The sequence below is a fragment of the Labeo rohita genome, chromosome 12 (assembly GCF_022985175.1).
Source record: "Labeo rohita strain BAU-BD-2019 chromosome 12, IGBB_LRoh.1.0, whole genome shotgun sequence".
Classification (NCBI taxonomy): domain Eukaryota; kingdom Metazoa; phylum Chordata; class Actinopteri; order Cypriniformes; family Cyprinidae; genus Labeo; species Labeo rohita.
Window position 1 is genome coordinate 783,453 of NC_066880.1, and position 19,048 is coordinate 802,500.

Below are 19,048 nucleotides of genomic sequence, written 5' to 3' on the forward strand. Positions count from 1 at the left end.
ATATATATATATATATATATATATATATATATATATATACTTATAAAGGTAAAAATATTGGGACAAAACGCTTTCAAAAAAAAAATTAAATAAAATATTGCAAATCGACCTCCATTTCCAGAACAGGAATTAGACGTTATATACACAAATGAGCAATTAAAAAAAAATGCTTTCAAATATATACATATATATATATATATATATATATACATATATATATATATATATATATGTATTCATAAAAGTAAAAATATTGGGACAAAATGCTTTCAAAAATATATATATATATATATATATATATATTCATAAAGGTAAAAATATTGGGACAAAATGCTTTCAAATATATATATATATATATATATATATATACATATATATATATATTCATAAAAGTAAAAATATTGGGACAAAATGCTTTCAAATATATATATATATATATATATACTCATAAAGGTAAAAATATTGGGACAAAACGTTTTCAAAAAAAAATTTAAATAAAATATTGCAAATCGACCTCCATTTCCAGAACAGGAATTAGACGTTATATACACAAATGAGCAATTAAAAAAAAAAAAAAAAAAAAAAAGGTAAAGGTAAAAATATTGGGACAAAATGCTTTCAAATATATATATATATATATATTCATAAAAGTAAAAATATTGGGACAAAATGCTTTCAAATATATATATATATATATATATATATATATATATATATATATATATATATATATATATATATATTCATAAAGGTAAAAATATTGGGACAAAATGCTGTCAAATATATACATATATATATATATATATATATTCATAAGAGTAAAAATATTGGGACAAAATGCTTTCAAATATATACATATATATATATATATATATATATATATATATATATATATATATATTCATAAGAGTAAAAATATTGGGACAAAATGCTTTCAAAATATATATATATATATATATATATATATATATATATATATATATATATATATGTATTCATAAAAGTAAAAATATTGGGACAAAATGCTTTCAAATATATATATATATATATATATATATATAAAAGTAAAAATATTGGGACAAAATGCTTTCAAATATATATATATATATATATATTCATAAAGGTAAAAATATTGGGACAAAATGCTTTCAAAAAATATATATATATACTTTCAAAACGTTCTTATAACTTTAATAACATTTGATATTTGATATACGTTCTCATACTGTTGAGAAAAACGTTCTGAGCTCAACATTCTCAAGACGTCCTTATGATGTTATTTGTAATTTAGAAATTTTTTTAAAAACTTCTTTATTAACGTTCTAAGAAACGTGTTTGTAACCTTTAAATAACATTCTGAAAACTTTTAACGTTTTGGAATAATAAAAATATACATTCTAATAATGGCATCCACCGTTTTGTTCAATGCGTAAGTAAGCTTATGGGTGAGACTTCCGGTTTATCAGCCGCTATAGAGAAATAACAAGACAATTAACAACGTGCAGTAAACGATAAAACTGTTAGGATGTTCATAATTACGAAAATACATTAAAATAATACGATAAAACAAGACAATTTACAATATTAAGTAGCTATAAATAGCTGGATGCGGATGAGACCGGAAGCCACACCCATAGCATCTACAACTGGCCACTCCCACTCTTATCTGTGGAAAAAGGTGGATATTTTGAGTAAGAATAAAGTTATAAGAAGGATTTGAAATACGTTTTTGTTTGAAGATATTAAAGTGGGGCTTGGATTTAAAGTAACAAGGTCCAAAAATAAAGACCTTTTAATTTAAGACAAACATTAAACTCCATTACTGAACCAGTTTTCAAAAAGGATTTCCTCTTATGTAAAATATTAAGAATACATAAATTCTGATCTGGACAGATTAAATTGCTAAAAAACGATCTGTTCCTCATGTTACAGCAGCGCCATCTGCCGGTGCCAATGATGTAAAACAACGTCTGATCAACAAACATGTATAAACAACATCCCGTAACAAACTACTTTCACTCTGCATGATTCAAATATGAATTTCCAGGTTCAAACATAGATCTACTACATTTAATAAACTAATATTATGAATATTATAATTTACAACATTTAAAACTTTAAGGTTTGCGCAGCCTCTAAACACTTTCTGTACTGTAATCTAATGTGATGATCTAAACAAATTTGCACTAAATTTGAGTGATGTGCATGAATCATATCAGGCTTTATTAATCATGTATGATGTTCAGTATATCATATGTTGCGTGTTTATGATGCACCAGGACCCGGAACTGTAGCTCAACTTTATCTGACAAGACACACTTCAGCAGCAGCAGCAGCTCATCACACAGGTCTCACTCATGTGACATTTACAAACGCACAGAACAGTGTTTATAGCGGATATATGCGTTTATACTGTATGTACAACACGCGCATAGGTTAAAATATAAGTGAGACGCGTGTGTGCTTTCATCTTTGCTTGGCACGAACTTCAAACACCGGCTATTGTTATTGGAAAGTAAAGGTGTTTTGGTCTCCAGGTTCTGGACGATGGTGGTCTCAGGGGGTCTGATCGGGTTTGTGCGCACGCTCCTCTCCGGTTGCTCGCTGTTCGGGATCCTCGCGCTCTCCGCTGCGGCGCTCCTGTGCGCGTTTGCGACGCGCCTCGCCCTCAAACGACGCGAGCTGCGATGCTTCAATCAGCCGCCGCAGAGAAACTGGATCATGGGGCACATGGGACTAGTGAGTTCACCTGACACCACACAGATAGATAGAGCATTCATACATCATTCACATTTATACTAAATATTATGCGCTTTGATGACCGTTGGAATGTAACAAATGTAACAACTTGTTACATGTTACATGTCGGGAGACGATTCAAAAGTAACATTCCAATCATGTTTGCAACAATGTAATATGGAATGTTTCCTTAACGGTCGGATAAACAAGAAAAAAAAAATAAACATTTAAAAAATATATCGTTTTCATAACCTAAAGGGAACGTTAGCAAAACGTTCTTGGAACGTGGAAAATACTGTGGAGCCACTATAGTACCTGTTTATAACAAATCATTAATGTTTGAGCATTACCAAAAATAAGTATACTTCAATTATATATATATTTTTATTTTAAAGTATAGCCTACTTTATGTAGAAAGTATTAGAAAGTATACAAATATCAGTGTACTAGTACTATAGTGTACTATTTCAGTACTCCTTAGGTATGAATTGGCCCACTTTTCTACTCTATGTGAGCATGGGCCACAAAACAAGTCATGAGGGTCAATGTTTTTTAAAATTGAGGTTTATACATAATATACATGATAATTTTGACCCATATAATGTATTGTTGGCTATTGCTATAAATACACCCATGCTACTCAAGACTGGTTTTGTGGTCCAGGGTCAAGTATACTTTAAGTATAACAACAGTTAACTTTGAGTACACAACTAGTTTACATCTGTTTTTAGTTTGTACTGCAACTATACTAAAAGTGAACTTATAGGTGTACTAATAGTTTACTAATTAAAAACTTCTTTAGTATTTTAGTACAATTTGAAGTACAGTCTCAGTAAACTACTACACTGAAAGTATAGCCTACTTTCAGAATGTTTGGAGAAGATTCAAAAGTAACATTCCAATAATGATTGCAACATCACAAAATGGAATGTTTCCATAACGTTCGAATAATCAAGAACAAATAAACATTTTTAAACGCTCAAAAACTGGACGTTTTAAAAAACAACATTTTCATAACCTAGAGGGAACATTAGCAAAACGTTCTTTGAACGTGGAAAATACCATGAAGCTACTCTAGTACCTTTTCATAGCAAATCTCTAATGTTTGAGGATTTTCACTGACATATTTTGCATTGCAGTGTCATAATGATCTATTCTTACCATAGTCGTGTCTGTCTCTTAAAGCGCATTTGTGACCCACCAGCAGAGGAAATGTTATTTCTCAACTGACCAAGAAGGAAAGTGTTCTTAAAAAAGAGGAAAGAGTTAAAACTGATATTGCATTGCTTTGAAGTTGCATAAGCTCATGTGCAACAACATAACATCACATTTGAAAGGGCGAAGCAGAAAAACGGGTTCTTCTATCTAAGCCGTAAATGTAAAGTTGTGACCTGTTCAGATAATGGCATGGATCAATTCATTAGTTGAAGTGCTCTCCAGCGAAACAATAGTGATAGCCACTCACCGTGCGAGTATACAGGAACTAGACTAAATTTCACCGCACTGCTCTGCAAAAGATCACTATCGCTGATCATGCATCTCAGAGCTCATGGTTTGTTCTCATCAACAGTTTTCAGTCTGAGCTAATAAGGGGAGTTTTTCAAAACTGCTTTCCTCATGAGTGAAAATTCAGTGTTGTTTGACCAGGCAGTGTTATTTGCATGTTTAATGTTGCTCTGAGGACATGACTCATGTTCACAACAGCATTTTACAAGGATACTCTCATTCCTGCAGTATACAGTGTGAAGAATGAACACGAAGCAGGTGTAATATCCACTATTTTTCATCATTCTTAGTAACTGCCAGAACTGAAAGCACAAATGCAGAAATGGAAAAGCAAACAAACATTTAAACTGAATGCCACTCGCTTAAAGGGAGACGCTGCAGGCAAAAACACGTTTTTTCATGTACCTGTCAAGTCTGAGATTTTCCAAAAGACACTGTGAAGTGTTTCTTTTATAGCACTTTATCTTTGTGTCAATAGAATTCAATTACAATACATATTTTTAAAGGCCGTTTTCTCAAAATGACTTTTTTCCTCCTACGCTGAGCCATAAATCTCCTCTTCAGGAGCACTAATATGGAAGCATATGGGTAGCAAAATATATTTTGAAATGGCAATGTATTCCTGTATTTAAATTTACATTTTCCCATACATATGTGCAACATTTAGTGCAAAATGAAATTTTAATTATGTAATTTAGACTTGCCATTTCCTACACTAGATTTAATATGTAAGTTAAAAACATATTTTAATGCTTTATAAGTTGCAAAATTAAAATGAAAATGTATTACCAAAATTGCAGTGCCAAGTGTCCTATCCCTAAGTCTAAATGCATTTAGGAAAAACACCATTTAAATGATAATTTTGCTACAGTTTTTGTTTGGACGTGTTAAACTTATCTGATTTTGGTAATACATTTTCATGTTAATTTTGCAACTTATAAAGCATTAACCTTTGATTTGGTTTTAATTATCATTTTGCAATAAACATTGCACATATGGTATGAGAAAAAAGTAAATTCAAATACAGGAATACGTTGCTGTTTTACATATTGCGTTGCCATTTTGCATATTACATTTCAAAAGGAATTTTGCTACCCTTATGCTTCCATTTTACACACACCAAACTTTACATTTTTATTCCTGTCTATATCCTGAAGGTTTTTACAGAGGGATTTGTTCATATATAATTTGCTTGATTTTATACATTTTATTCCCCCCAAAAACTGTGAAAATATATTGTTTTCTGTCTGTTTTTTGAATTATGGCGTGACAAAACAAGACACCCAAAAGTCCCTCTGCAAAAACATTTTACTCTAATATGTCAAAAACAAAACAAAAAAAAAAAAAAATAAACAAGAATTTTGAAACTGACTTCATCCAGTGTTTAGATTTTTGTACTAGAAATGTATGCAAATTAGCACATATTACCTAACATTTTAGAAAACTTGTAATACAAAAACACTGCAATTATCAACTGGGTAAGGTGATAACTATTTGTTCATTTTTTTAGCCTATACACCTGCAGTATCTCACCTCTAATGTTTTTGAAATGTTACTATTGTTTCAGAATGTTTGGAGAACATTCAAATGTAACATTCCCACAATGTTTCCTCTGAAATGGAATGTTCCTTCAAAGTTTGCATAACTAAGAATGAATGATACATTGTAGCATACTATTATTTGTAATGCTTCGTTGCATCATGCATACTGTTTCACATACTGTAGGCAGTATATAGTGGGCATCGGGATAGTGTGTTTTTAGCACAACTTCAAAGTCAGAGCGCATTTAATGTCTCACAGTAGCAGATCATAAAACCCGTCAGACTATGTCGAGTGTTAAAGCCACAGGAGCCGTAATTATAACGCCTGTGCTTTTAGCGGAAGCCCGCGAGAGATTTTCCTTAACTGAAGCAGCTGCTGTGTGTTTCAGATGGGCCATAATGAAGAGGGACTGCAGGCCGTTGATGATCTGATCAGGAGGTACGTTCACTCCTGCGCTTGGTATCTGGGCCCGTTCTACAATATGGTCCGGCTTTTCCACCCAGACTACATCAAATCACTTCTGACAGCCTCAGGTGAGAAATGCACATAACCATAAAGCATGTGGAGAAATGCGTCATTCCATCACTTGCTCACTCAATGCAGTGAATGGGTGCCGTCAGAATAAGAGTCCAAACAGCTGATAAAAACATCACAATAATCCACACCACTCCAGTCCATCATCTTGAGAAGACAAAAGCTAAAACAGATTCATCATTAAGACGTTTGCAGCTAAAAAACCACAGTCCATAATAACGCTTTCTCCAATAAAAAAAGTGGTCTGGTCTGAATCAGGAGAGAAATCTGCACAGATCAAGCACCGTTTACAAGCCGAAACAGCTCAAAACAAATATGTGGCTAAATTTTCAGCCACACATGGATTTTGAGGAGATGGACTTCTTCTCTGGAGGAAGTGTTATTATGGATTAATTAAAAACATCTTAATGATGGATTTGTTTCATCTTTTGTCTTCTCAAGATGTGAACTGATGGACTGGAGTGGTGTGGATTACTTGTGGATTATTGTGACGTTTATATTAGCTGTTTGGACTCTCATTCTGACGGCACCCATTCACATCCACTGGTGAGCAAGTGATGGAATGACACATTTCTTTTGCTATTAAATGTCATTTTTTCACATCATTAGTGATACAAGATTAGGATGAGTTTGTTTGTTCATCAGATTTGTAGAATCATTCCATCACTTGCTCACAAATGGATCCTCTGCAGTGAATGGGTGCCGTCAGAATAAGAGTGCAAACAGCTGATAAAAACATCACAATAATCCACAAGTAATCCACACCACTCCAGTCCATCAGTTCACATCTTGAGAAGACAAAAGATGAAACAAATCCATCATTAAGACATTTTTAACGAGTCCCTAATCCATAATAAGACTTCCTCCAGTGAAAAAGTCCATCTCCTGTTTTCTCTCACATCTCACATTAGAGCTGTTTTGGCTTGTAAACGGTGCTTGATCTGTGCAGATTTCTCTCCTGATTCAGATCAGACCACTTTTTCACTGGAGGAAGCGTTATTATAGATTATTGCGATGTTTTTGTCAGCTGCCTTCACTCTCATTCTGACGGCACCCATTTACTGCAAAAGATCCATTGGTAAGACAGTAATGGAATGACACATTTCTTTTGCTATTAAGTGTCATTTTGTCAGATCATTACTGATACAAGATGAGGATGAATTTGTTTTTTCATCAGATTTGTAGAAATGTGTCATTCCATCACTTGCTCACCAATGGATGAGAATGGGTGCCATCAGAATGAGAGTCCAAACAGCCGATAAAAACATCACAATAATCCACAAGTAATCCACACCACTCCAGTCCATCAGTTCACATCTTGAGAAGACGAAAGCTGAAACAAATCCATCATTAAGACATTTTACACTAAATTACAAGTTCATGATCCATAATAAGACTTCCTCCAGTGAAAAAGTCCATCTCCTGTTGTCTCTCACATCTCATATTAGAGCTGTTTTGGCTTGTAAATGGTGTTTGATCTGCACAGATTTCTCTCCTGATTCAGACCAGACCACTTTTTCCCTGGAGGAAGTGTTATTATGGATTATAGACTATTTATTTTAGTTAAAAAGTGTCTTAATGATGGATTTGTTTCATCTTTTGTTTTCTCAAGATGTTAATTGATGGACTGGAGTGGTGTGGATTACTTGTGGATTATTGTGATTATTGTGACTCTCATTCTGACGGCACCCATTCACTGCAGAGGATCCATTGGTGAGCAAGTGAGTCTATTAACTGAAACAAGTACATTTTCTTGCGAAATATTCGCAGAAGTGCATCTGGGGTGTCTGTGTGAGGGCTGAGGCGAGTGTTTCCGCTGTGAGGGTCACATGAATTATTGCAGCAGTCGCAGTTTAACATCAACAAATGCGTTCCAGAGCTTCTAAGCATTTGTTAACGTCAAGTGTGTAGATGATCATCGCTTGCTATAAAAAGTGTTGTAATAACATTCAACTTTTTATATTTGTTCTGGCAGCAAACATTACTTACAAAGACAAGATCTTTTATGGGTTTATGAAACCATGGTTGGGTAAGTGATTTCCAAACATATGCTTTCTGTCCTACATAGCATGCAAGTTTGGGGTCAGTAACAATTTGTTTTGAAAGAAATGAATCAAAGATGCAATAAATTGATCATTAATAATGTTACAAAAAAAATCCATTTTGAATAAATGCTGTTTTTTTTTTAACTTTCTATTCTGAAATAAAAATGCATGACAGTTTTTGGCAGCACAAAACAGAAATGTTTCTTGAGCAGCAAATCAGCATATTAGAATGATTTCTGAAGACACTGACGACGAGCAATGATGCTGAAAATTCATCTACGCATCACAGAAATAAATTTAAATTTAACTGATATTCACATAGAAAACAGATATTTTAGATTCTAAAAATATTTCACTATTTTTAAGGTGGTTTTGATCAAATAAAAGCAGCTTTGGTGAGCAGAAGAGATTTCGTTCCAAAACATTTAAACATGTCACTGACCCTAAACTTGTGTTTCTGTCTATAAAGCTCTTCCTGTGTTTTACAGGTCATTGTCTTCTGCTTCAGAACGGTCAGGAATGGTCACGCCATCGGCGACTTCTGACTCCTGCGTTTCACTTCGACATTCTCAAAAAATACGTTCACATATTCAACCAGTCCGCCAACATCATGCATGTATGTTTAACACACACAAACATTTTAAAATCAACATTAATTTCTAGTTCATGTGAGGTCGTTCAACTGGCAGAAACTTTGCAAGGTTGCTGATTTGTAAAAATAATCTACCGTGATGACAGATCATTTCCTGATGTTTCCTGATGTTTCGTGCAGCTGAACACATCTTACAGATACGGCGTTTACGCTGGCAGTGCTGACTGCACGCAAGCAAACCAGTAACCTACAATGAGATATCTCACATCAGATAATCTGACAGCTAAAACACTTAAGAAATTCATCCTAAAAAAAGAGAAGTAGTACAGGGTGAATCTCTCAAATACTTACAGGTCATGAGTTCACATAAGAAATTTTTGTAAAAGGCAAAATTTTCTGTTTTCATTTTAATTTATGTTACATTTTCAGCAATTTGTGTATTTTTTTTTTTTTTTTTAGTTAGTGGCAATTAACTGAAACAAAGTATGTTTTTTCAGATTTTATTTAAATTTTAATTTAAAGTAGTGAAATGTTTTATAGTTTTAGGTTTGGTTAATTATAATAACAGTTTAGTTTTATTTGTAATATTTTTGTGCTATTTTGTGGCCAATTTTAGTAGTTTTTGTTTGTCAAAGTGTGTTGTTATTTTTGTATATTTTAGTATTTCAACTTAAACTACTTAAAACGTTGTTACAAATTTTATTTTAATTATTTATTTTTATTTTACTTAACTAATTGTGACATTTTCATGCAAATTTACATGTTTTTTATGCAAAATATTATTTCTTATTTCCTTAGATTTTACAGTGAAATTGTGACCTGTGACCATGTTTTGCGCATCTTTTCTTAGTTTTTAGCTTTATTTTAGTTTTCGTTAACTATAATAACCCTGACTGACATTATTATTATGTAAATTAATCAAAATGTTCGATTTTCATTCAGTGTTTTGAATCAGTTTTTATTTTTATATTCTCTGATTTTATTTTAATTTAAGTTATAGTTTTAGCAATTATTTTGTAATGTTTTGTAATTTTTTTAAAATATGTCTATATAGTTTTTATTTTTGATTTTTGTAGCAACTACCTGAAACTAAATTTTAAGGCTTTTACAGATTTTATTTAAATTTTAATTTATTTATTTCAAGTAGTGAAATGTTTTTTTTTTTTTATAGTTTTAGTTTTGGGTTTTAATTTTAGGTTTCATTTTAATTTTTATATTTTTTGTGTTGTTTGTGACCGGTTATTTTTTATTATTTTTAGATATTTTAGTATTTTTTTTTTTTTAATTTTAGTTTTAGTTAACTATAATAACCCTGAATGTGACGTTATTTTCATGCAAATTTAACAAAATGTTCCCCAAATTCCAAGGACTCTATTTTAATGTTCTTAAAATATACTGCATGCTTTTTAAGCAAAATATTATTTCTATTTTTCCTTACATGTTTTACATTGAACATGTTTTTTGTGCATCTTTAATGTGCATTTTTAGCACAATTGTTTTTTTAAATTTTAGTTTTAGTTAACTATAATAACCCTGATTGTGACATTATTTTCATGCAAATTTATCAAAATGATCATCCAGTTTTTCTGTACTTTATTTTAATGTTCTAAAAATAAGCTTCACGTTCTTTAAGTAAAATATATATATATTTTTTTTATTATTATTAATTATTAATTTATTATTATTATTATTATTATTTCCTTACAAAATTTCGCTGAAATGGTCAAATTCCTCAAAATAAAATTGATCAAAATATTCCCCAAATGTTCATAAATTTCAATAAGCCTCATGTCCTTTTATTATTTCTTATTTCCTTTTTTACAGTGAACATGTTTTTTGTGCAGGTCCCCATTTTTAGCACAGCTCTCAGCAGTCATCACAATAGCACTTGTGTGTTCACACGATCTTGAAAACGGAAGATGAAGGTGTGTCTGTACTGAAGTGTGAGGAACTTTTCATGACCAGCGGTTTGTTCTGTGGTTGCGTGTGTTTGTTGTGTGATTCAGGATAAATGGCGCCGTCTGCTGGCCGAAGGACAGAACAGTCTGGACATGTTTGAGCACATGAGCTCGATGACGCTGGACAGTCTGCTCAAATGCACCTTCAGCTGCGACAGTCACTGTCAGGGGTGAGTGTGTCCGTCCGTCATACGCACCGATACGAGAAAACTCGCTCGTAACTCACGTCTGTCTCTCAGGAAACCCAGCGAATACATCTCAGCCATTCTGGATCTGTCTAAACTGTTGGTTCAGAGGCAGCATTACCTTCCGTATCACTGGGACTGGCTGTACTGGCGCTCCGAACAGGGACGGCGCTTTCGCAAGGCGTGCGACATCGTACACGAGTTCACGGCTAAAATCGTGCAAGAACGCCGTTCCCAACTCAACCAGCAGGGATCCGCAAAGAACCACACGGAGAACCTGGAATACACGGGAGGATACAAGAAAAAAGACACGGATCTCATCGATTTACTGCTACTGTCAAAAGTATGTTTTTTTAAACAACATACAATGCATAAACTCTTTAAGATTTGCCCAAGGCTGCACTCATTTGATCAAAAATACTTTAAAAATTGTGAAATATTATTATAATTTAAAACAGCTGTTGTCTATGTGAATATCTGTTAAACTGGAATTGATTGTTGTGATCAAATCTGAGTTTTCAGCATCATTACTCCAGTCTTCAGCGTCACATGATTATTCTAATATTATGATTTGCTGCTCAAGAAGCATTTATGATTATTAGCAATGTTTTTAGACAGTTAAAAAAATAAATATTTTTTTTTAAATATAGTTCAAATAAAACAAATTAGTAAATATTTTTTAAACAGAAAAATAAGACACATGTAAAACTGTTTAGTAAATTTAAGTTTTAAAAATAGTTACATAATAAATAATGAGTATTTAATAAATAAATAAATATTTTTTAAAATGCATCCAGTTACAATTGCAGATTTTTATTTTTTACATTTTTAATATTTTTTAGTAAATATTTAATAAATGTAATATTTTTTAAATACATCCAGTTACAATCTCAGATTTTTCTTCTACTTTTATTAGTTTTTTTTAGTCATTAAAAATTTAAACAGTATTTTTTAAAAATGTTCTTATAAAAAATTTTAATAATTTTTAAACTGAAAAATAAAGACACATGTAAAACTGTTTAGTAATTTTAAGTTTTAAAATACAGTTACAAAATAAATATAATAAATATTTTTAAATGCATCTAGTTACAATCTCTGATTTTTTTTTATTTTTAATATTTTTAAACATTATTTTGTCATTTTAGTAATTTATTTTTTTTAATAAATTGTTACATTTAATAAATTGTTAAGTTTTAAAATGCAGTTAAATAATAAATATTTTTTTAATGCATCTCAGGTTTTTTTTCTTTATTTTTAATAGTTTTTTAGTCATTAAAAATGTAAACAGTATTTTTTTTAATGCAGTTAAAAATAATTATTAAATAATTTTTAAACTGAAAAATAAATAAGATACATGTAAAACTGTTTAGTACATTCAAGTTTTAAAATGCACTCATTTGATCAAAAATAATAAAAATTTCTGATTATTAGCAATGTTGAAAACAGTTGTGCTGCACAATATTTTTGTGGAAACTGTCATACATTTTATTTTTCAGGATTCACAGATGAATAGAAAGTTCAGAAGAACAGCATTTATTTGAAATAGAAATGTTCTGTAGCATTATAAATGTCTTTACTGTCACTTCTGACCAATTTAATACAATTAACACAAATATATTGGGCAGGAAAACTGTTTCATCATTGATAATAATCATAAATGTTTGTTGAGCAGCAAATCAGCATATTAGAATGATTTCTGAAGGATCATGTGACACTAAAGACTGGAGTAATGATGCTGAAAATTCAGCTTTGATCACAGAAATAAATTACATTTTAACAGATATTCACATAGAAAACAGATATTTTAAACTAGAATAATATTTCATAATTTTTACTGTATTTTTAATTAAATAAAGGCAGCGTTGGGGAACAGAAGAGGCTTTTTTCTACTAAACTACAAGTGTTTTGTTAATATATTTTCTGGTGTTCAGGATGAGAATGGTGAGGGACTCACGGACGAGGAGATCAAGGCTCATGCTGATATGTTCATGTTTGCCGGTGAGTCTCATGTTTATATATTCACTGCTTCTGTGAAAGTTTGGATGATGAAGCATCACTGGCGTCTTCATCAGGTCACGACACCACGGCCAGCGCCCTCTCCTGGATCTTCTACAACCTGGCCATGCATCAGGACCATCAGGAGCGCTGTCGAGCTGAAATCAGATCAGTGCTGCGAGACGAACACAACATCAGCTGGTCAGAAAAACTTCATTTAAAATGTCATTTTAAAAACTGGTTTACTTAAAGTTTACTGTTTATGTAAAGTTTTAAAGTAAAACACTAAATAATAAATCATTTTTAAATTGATATATGAACACATTAAATTATTTAGTACATTCAGGCTTTAAAATGTAGTTAAATAAAGCCATAAAATAGTATTTTTTAAAATAGTTTTTTAGTCATTTAAAAAAAAAAAATATATATATATATATATAGTTTTTTAAAGGTAGTTAAAATAAAACAAGTTATGAAATAAATTTAAATTGAAAAATAAATAAGACAAATGTAAAACTGTTTCGTAAATTTAAGTTTTAAAATGCAGTTAAATAATAAATATAATACATATTTTTTAAATGCATCCAGTTACAATCTCAGATTTTTTTTTTTTCATTTTTAATAGTTTTTTGTCATAAAAAAAAAAATTTGAAATAAGATTTTTTAAATGTAGTTAAAATAAAACAAATTATTAAATTATTTTTAAACTGAAAAAAAGACATAAAACTGTTTAGTAAATTAAGTTTTAAAATGCAGTTCAATAATAAATATAATATATATATATATATATTTTAAATGCATCCAGTTACAATCTCAGAACTTTTTTCATTTTTAGCATTTTTTTAGTCATTAAAAAAAAAAATGTAAATAGCATTTTTTTAAATGTATTTAAAATAAAACAAATTATTAAATTATTTTAAAACTGAAAAATAAATAAGACAATTAAAATTGTTTAGTAAATTCAAGTTTAAAGATGCAGTTAAATAATAAATATAATACATATTTTTTTAAATGCATCCAGTTATAATCTCAGATTTTTTTTCATTTTTAATAGTTTTTTGTCATTTAAACAAAATGAGATAACATTTTTAACTGTAGTTAAAATAAAACAAATTATTAAATAATTTTTAGACAGAAAAATAAATAAGACACATGTAAAACTGTTTAGTAAATTAAAGTTTTAAAATGCAGTTAAATAATAAATATAATAAATATTTTTTTAAATGCATCCAGTTACAATCTCAGAGAAAAATATGCTTATTTTTGCATTTTTAATGAGTCAGGAGAGAAATGTTAAAAATCAGCACATTGCATTGTGGGATAGAGTGTTTATGTATAACATCCTCTTTTGTATAATGGACACTTTGACAAGTGTAGCACATCCTCTAAGCATCATGTGTGTGCTGTGCAGGGAGGATCTGGGTCAGCTGCCCTTCACCACCATGTGCATCAAGGAGAGTCTGAGACTCCACTCGCCCGTTCTGGCGCTCACCCGCTACTACTCACAAAACATGAAGACGGCCGGAGACTGCATCATTCCACAGGGTCAGAGCATCACACACACACACACACCTAACTAACACTACTACTGCTGAAGCTTTGCATTATGGGAGAACAACTGACGCTGAGGTTCACACTGCTGTATTTGTGTGTCTGCAGGATGTCTGTGTTTGATCAGTATTTATGGCGTCCATCGAAACCCTCAAGTCTGGCCCGATCCAGAGGTGAGTCGACTCACTCGCTAATCAGACAATTCTGTTGTACTCGTTTTTATATGTGTATCATATGTGTATCATTATTATATGCAACTCAAAACCAAAACCAGTCAAAAGGGTCAGTTTTCTGAAATTGAGATGTATACGTCTTATATAAATAAGCTTTATGATAGGACAATATTTGGCTGAGATACAACTATTTGAAAATCTGGAATCTGAGGATGCAAAATCATCAAAATATTGAGAAAATCACATTTAAAGTTGTCCAAATGAAGTTCTTAGCAATGCATATTACTAATCAAAAATTAAGTTTTAATATATTTATAGTAGGGAATGTACAAAATATCTTACCAAAACGTTAATGCAAATGAATGAAAACAGAAAATATAAAAAAAAATATATATATATCAATAAAAATTCTAATAGTATTTCAATGATACTAAAGTAAACGGTTGTATTTTATTATCTGCATGTAGTGTTGCTGTCCATGACCTGATCCAAATAGACCTGAGCTGTATTTTTGGGAGGTGACGCACTAGTTGAGCAGCACGGCTCTGATCTGCAGTCATTAAATTTATTTGGCTTTTATTTGATCTTTCCTCTGTGTAGGTTTATGACCCCATGCGCTTCGACCCGGAGAACTCACACAAACGCTCATCGCACGCTTTCATTCCCTTCTCAGCAGGACCCAGGTACAAACACATACACACACACACACACACACACACACACACACACACATACATATATATATATATAAATATATATACCTCCATCTTTCATGGTGTGATCCTCCAGGAACTGCATCGGGCAGAACTTCGCCATGGCAGAGATGAGGGTGGTCGTGGCTCAGACTCTGTCGAGGTTCAGGATCCTGCCGGGCCCCAGACCGGTGCGCCGTCAATATCAGCTGGTTCTCAGAGCGGAGGGAGGCCTGCTGCTAAACCTCGAGACACTCGATGAATCCAACAAAGAGTAAAAAGCACTGAAACACACACAATAGTATCATATGAAAGTCTGTTTACACCACAAAATAAAAAATAAAACGGTAACTGGGACTTTTTAATCACACAATTTTGTTTTACCTTCTCATAATTTAGACTTTCTTCCTTGCAATTTTGAGAAAATTGTGAGATATAAATGCAGAATTGCAAAAAAAGTCTGAATTGTGAGATAAATCATTTTTTATTCTGTGGCAGAAAATCAAAAAGACAGAATTGTATGATATAAAAAATTTAAAATGAAGATTTTTTTTTAAAGTCAGAATCTTATTATTTATTTAGGAAGTTCATATCTCACATTCTGACCTTTTGTTTAGAATAAAAAAAAATCTATTTCGCAATTCTAAAAAAAAATTGAATTTTGAGATAAAAAGTTACTATTACCTCTTTAAATTCTCTTAATCAGTGTCAGAAAATGACTTCTATTTATTGCTTATTCTGATTTTATATGCAAATATGTTTCAGGACTAGACATTTTTAATAGCTGAGATAAAATTATTTTTTTATTTATTTTTTGTGGCAAAAAAACAAACAGACAAAAAAAACAGAATTGTGAGCAATGAACCCAGAATTCCAAAACAAAAAAAAAGTTGTAGTTTTATTTTTTAAAGAAAGTTTGTATCTTGCAAATTTGAGAAAATTGTGAGATATAAATGCAGAATTGCAAAAAAAGTCAGAATTGTGAGATAAATAATTTTTATTCTGTGTCAGAAAACCAAAAAGACAGAATTGTATGATATAAAAAATTTAAAATAAACAAAAATTAAGAATTATTAAAAAAAAAAAAAAAAAAAAAAAAAAAAAGTCAGAATTTTGAATTATAAAAAATCTATTTTGCATTTCTAAAATAAAAAATAAAAAACTTGCTTTTACTTTTTAAAATTCTTTTAATCAGTGCCAGAAATGGGCTTCTATATAATGCTTATTCTGATTTTATATTCAATAATATGTTGCAATAATATGTTAATTAATATGAATTAATATGTTTGTCAGATCATCCTTTTTAGAATTATAAAACATTCTATTTTGCAACTCTCGTAATCAGTATCAGAAGATTTACTTATGCTTTCAATAATTAAATGATGCATTTAACGATTTATTTATACATTTCAACATTTATTTAATTATTTAATTTTGAGTAATTTGGCCCTCCATAAGAAACGGGCATCTATTTCATGCTTATTCTCATTTTATATGCAAATATGTTTCAGGACTAGACTTCATTTTTAATAGCTGAGATAAAATTATTTTTTATTTATTTTTTTGTGGCAAAAAAACAAACAAAAAAAAAAAAACAGAATTGTGAGCAATGAACCCAGAATTCCAAAACAAAAAAAAGTTGTAGTTTTATTTTTTAAAGAAAGTTTGTATCTTGCAAATTTGAGAAAATTGTGAGATATAAATGCAGAATTGCAAAAAAAGTCAGAATTGTGAGATAAATATTTTTTTATTCTGTGTCAGAAAACCAAAAAGACAGAATTGCATGATATAAAAAATTTAAAATAAACAAAAAAATTAAGAATTATTAAAAAAAAAAAAAAGTCAGAATTTTGAATTATAAAAAATCTATTTTGCATTTCTAAAATAAAAAAAAAACTTGCTTTTACCTTTTTAAATTCTTTTAATCAGTGCCAGAAATGGGCTTCTATATAATGCTTATTCTGATTTTATATGCAAATATGTTTGTCAGATCATCCTTTTTAGAATTATAAAACATTCTATTTTGCAACTCTCTTAATCAGTGTCAGAAGATTTACTTATGCTTTCAATAATTAAATGATGGATTTTAATGATTTATTTATATATTTCAACATTTATTTAATTATTTAATTTTGAGTAATTTGGCCCTCCATAAGAAACGGGCGTCTATTTAATGCTTATTCTCATTTTATATGCAAATATGTTTCAGGACTAGACTTCATTTCAATAGTTTGACAAAATTGTGAGATAATTTTTTTTCTTTATTTTTTTGTGGCAAAAAAACAAAAAAAAAAAAAAAAACTGAATTGTGAGCAATGAACTCAGAATTCTAAACAAAAAAAGTTGTAGTTTTATTTTTTTTTAATAAAGTTCATGTCTTGCAATTTTGAGAAAATTGTGAGAATTGTGAGATATAAATGCAGAGTTGCAAAAAAAGTCAGAATTGTGAGATAAATAATTTTTTATTCTGTGGCAGAAATCGTATGTCATACACGAATTGTATGATATAAAAAATTAAAAAAAAATTTAAAAAAATTAAGAATTATTTTTTTAAAAAGTCAGAAATTATTTAGAACATTCATATCTCAAAATTCTGACCTTTTTTAACAATTTTAAACAATTCTATTTTGCAATTCTGAAAAAAAAGTTGCTATTTTTGAGTTTCTCTTAATGAGACGTTTAGTACTGTAATGTTGGTTTACCTTCTTATTTCACTGTTCAGATGTTGGTTTTAAAGCCAAATCATACTGTGATCATTTGAATCAATGCAACATTGTTTTTTATTAACAGCTAATGTTTGAAATATAGTTTTGTTTTGCTTTTGTTATCATGTGATACTGGAAATTGAGCCATACAGTTATATAGTACAAATTTGCTTTAATATAAATATATTTGTATCATTTTCTGTTGTTGCTGAGAGACTGAAGTGTGACTATGAAGAGTGTTTGACTGTATAAGAGATGCTATATGAGACCTTTCTGAATAAAATCTTTATGTGAGATCACACACATGCACTGTCACCTCGGTCCCGCCCCCTTCACTGCTGTTGCTAAGCAACCGGTGTAAACACACAGGAAGTCATGGCTTCGCGGCATCTGAACGCAGATTTTGTCAGATCATCGCTGGAGGACAGAGAGTCTCTGTTCAACCGGCTGATGGAGAAACACAGGACTGGCAGAAAGGTTTGTCAAGCTCTTATATTCACTGGAGGAGCGGCTCAGATTTCTCCTCTTCAAAGGTTGCTGGGTTACAACTAAACACCGTATTCAGAGCAGGAGCACACACTCCAGTACACACTTCAACCCTGTCCCAAGGGTTGATTTGTATCAAAACTCACAGATTTAGTGAGAACTCATCGTCTCGGAAACTTTTTCTTTGCTACTTTTTAAATGCATTTAAGCATACATTTTATTATTTTACCCTTGTGGCAGATCAGTGCTGTTACTGTTAACTAAATCATTTTTGGTCACTGAAAAAAAAGTGAGAAAAAAAAGGAAAGAAACAAAACAACATATAAATACAAGATGAAAAACTTT

General features: G+C 30.6%; 2 protein-coding genes across 2 annotated transcripts in view; both read left to right on the top strand.

The window, feature by feature from the left end:
• Positions 1-2,547: 2,547 nt before the first annotated feature.
• LOC127174178 (cytochrome P450 4F3) lies at positions 2,548-16,616 on the top strand. Its single transcript, XM_051124498.1, has 12 exons — positions 2,548-2,739; positions 6,176-6,320; positions 8,297-8,350; positions 8,855-8,982; positions 10,965-11,086; positions 11,156-11,444; positions 13,033-13,099; positions 13,174-13,297; positions 14,508-14,641; positions 14,756-14,820; positions 15,421-15,503; positions 15,610-16,616. The coding sequence occupies exons 1-12, from the start codon at positions 2,548-2,550 to the stop codon at positions 15,788-15,790; spliced, it is 1,584 nt and encodes a 527-aa protein (XP_050980455.1). The 3' UTR covers positions 15,791-16,616.
• A 1,963-nt stretch (positions 16,617-18,579) lies between these two features.
• LOC127174179 (testis-expressed protein 47) overlaps positions 18,580-19,048 on the top strand; it is an 11,681-nt gene continuing 11,212 nt past the window's right edge. Inside the window, exon 1 of the mRNA XM_051124502.1 lies at positions 18,580-18,694. Within this exon, the coding sequence (XP_050980459.1) occupies positions 18,593-18,694 (102 nt within the window). The 5' untranslated portion in view covers positions 18,580-18,592. The remainder of the gene's footprint in view (positions 18,695-19,048) is intronic.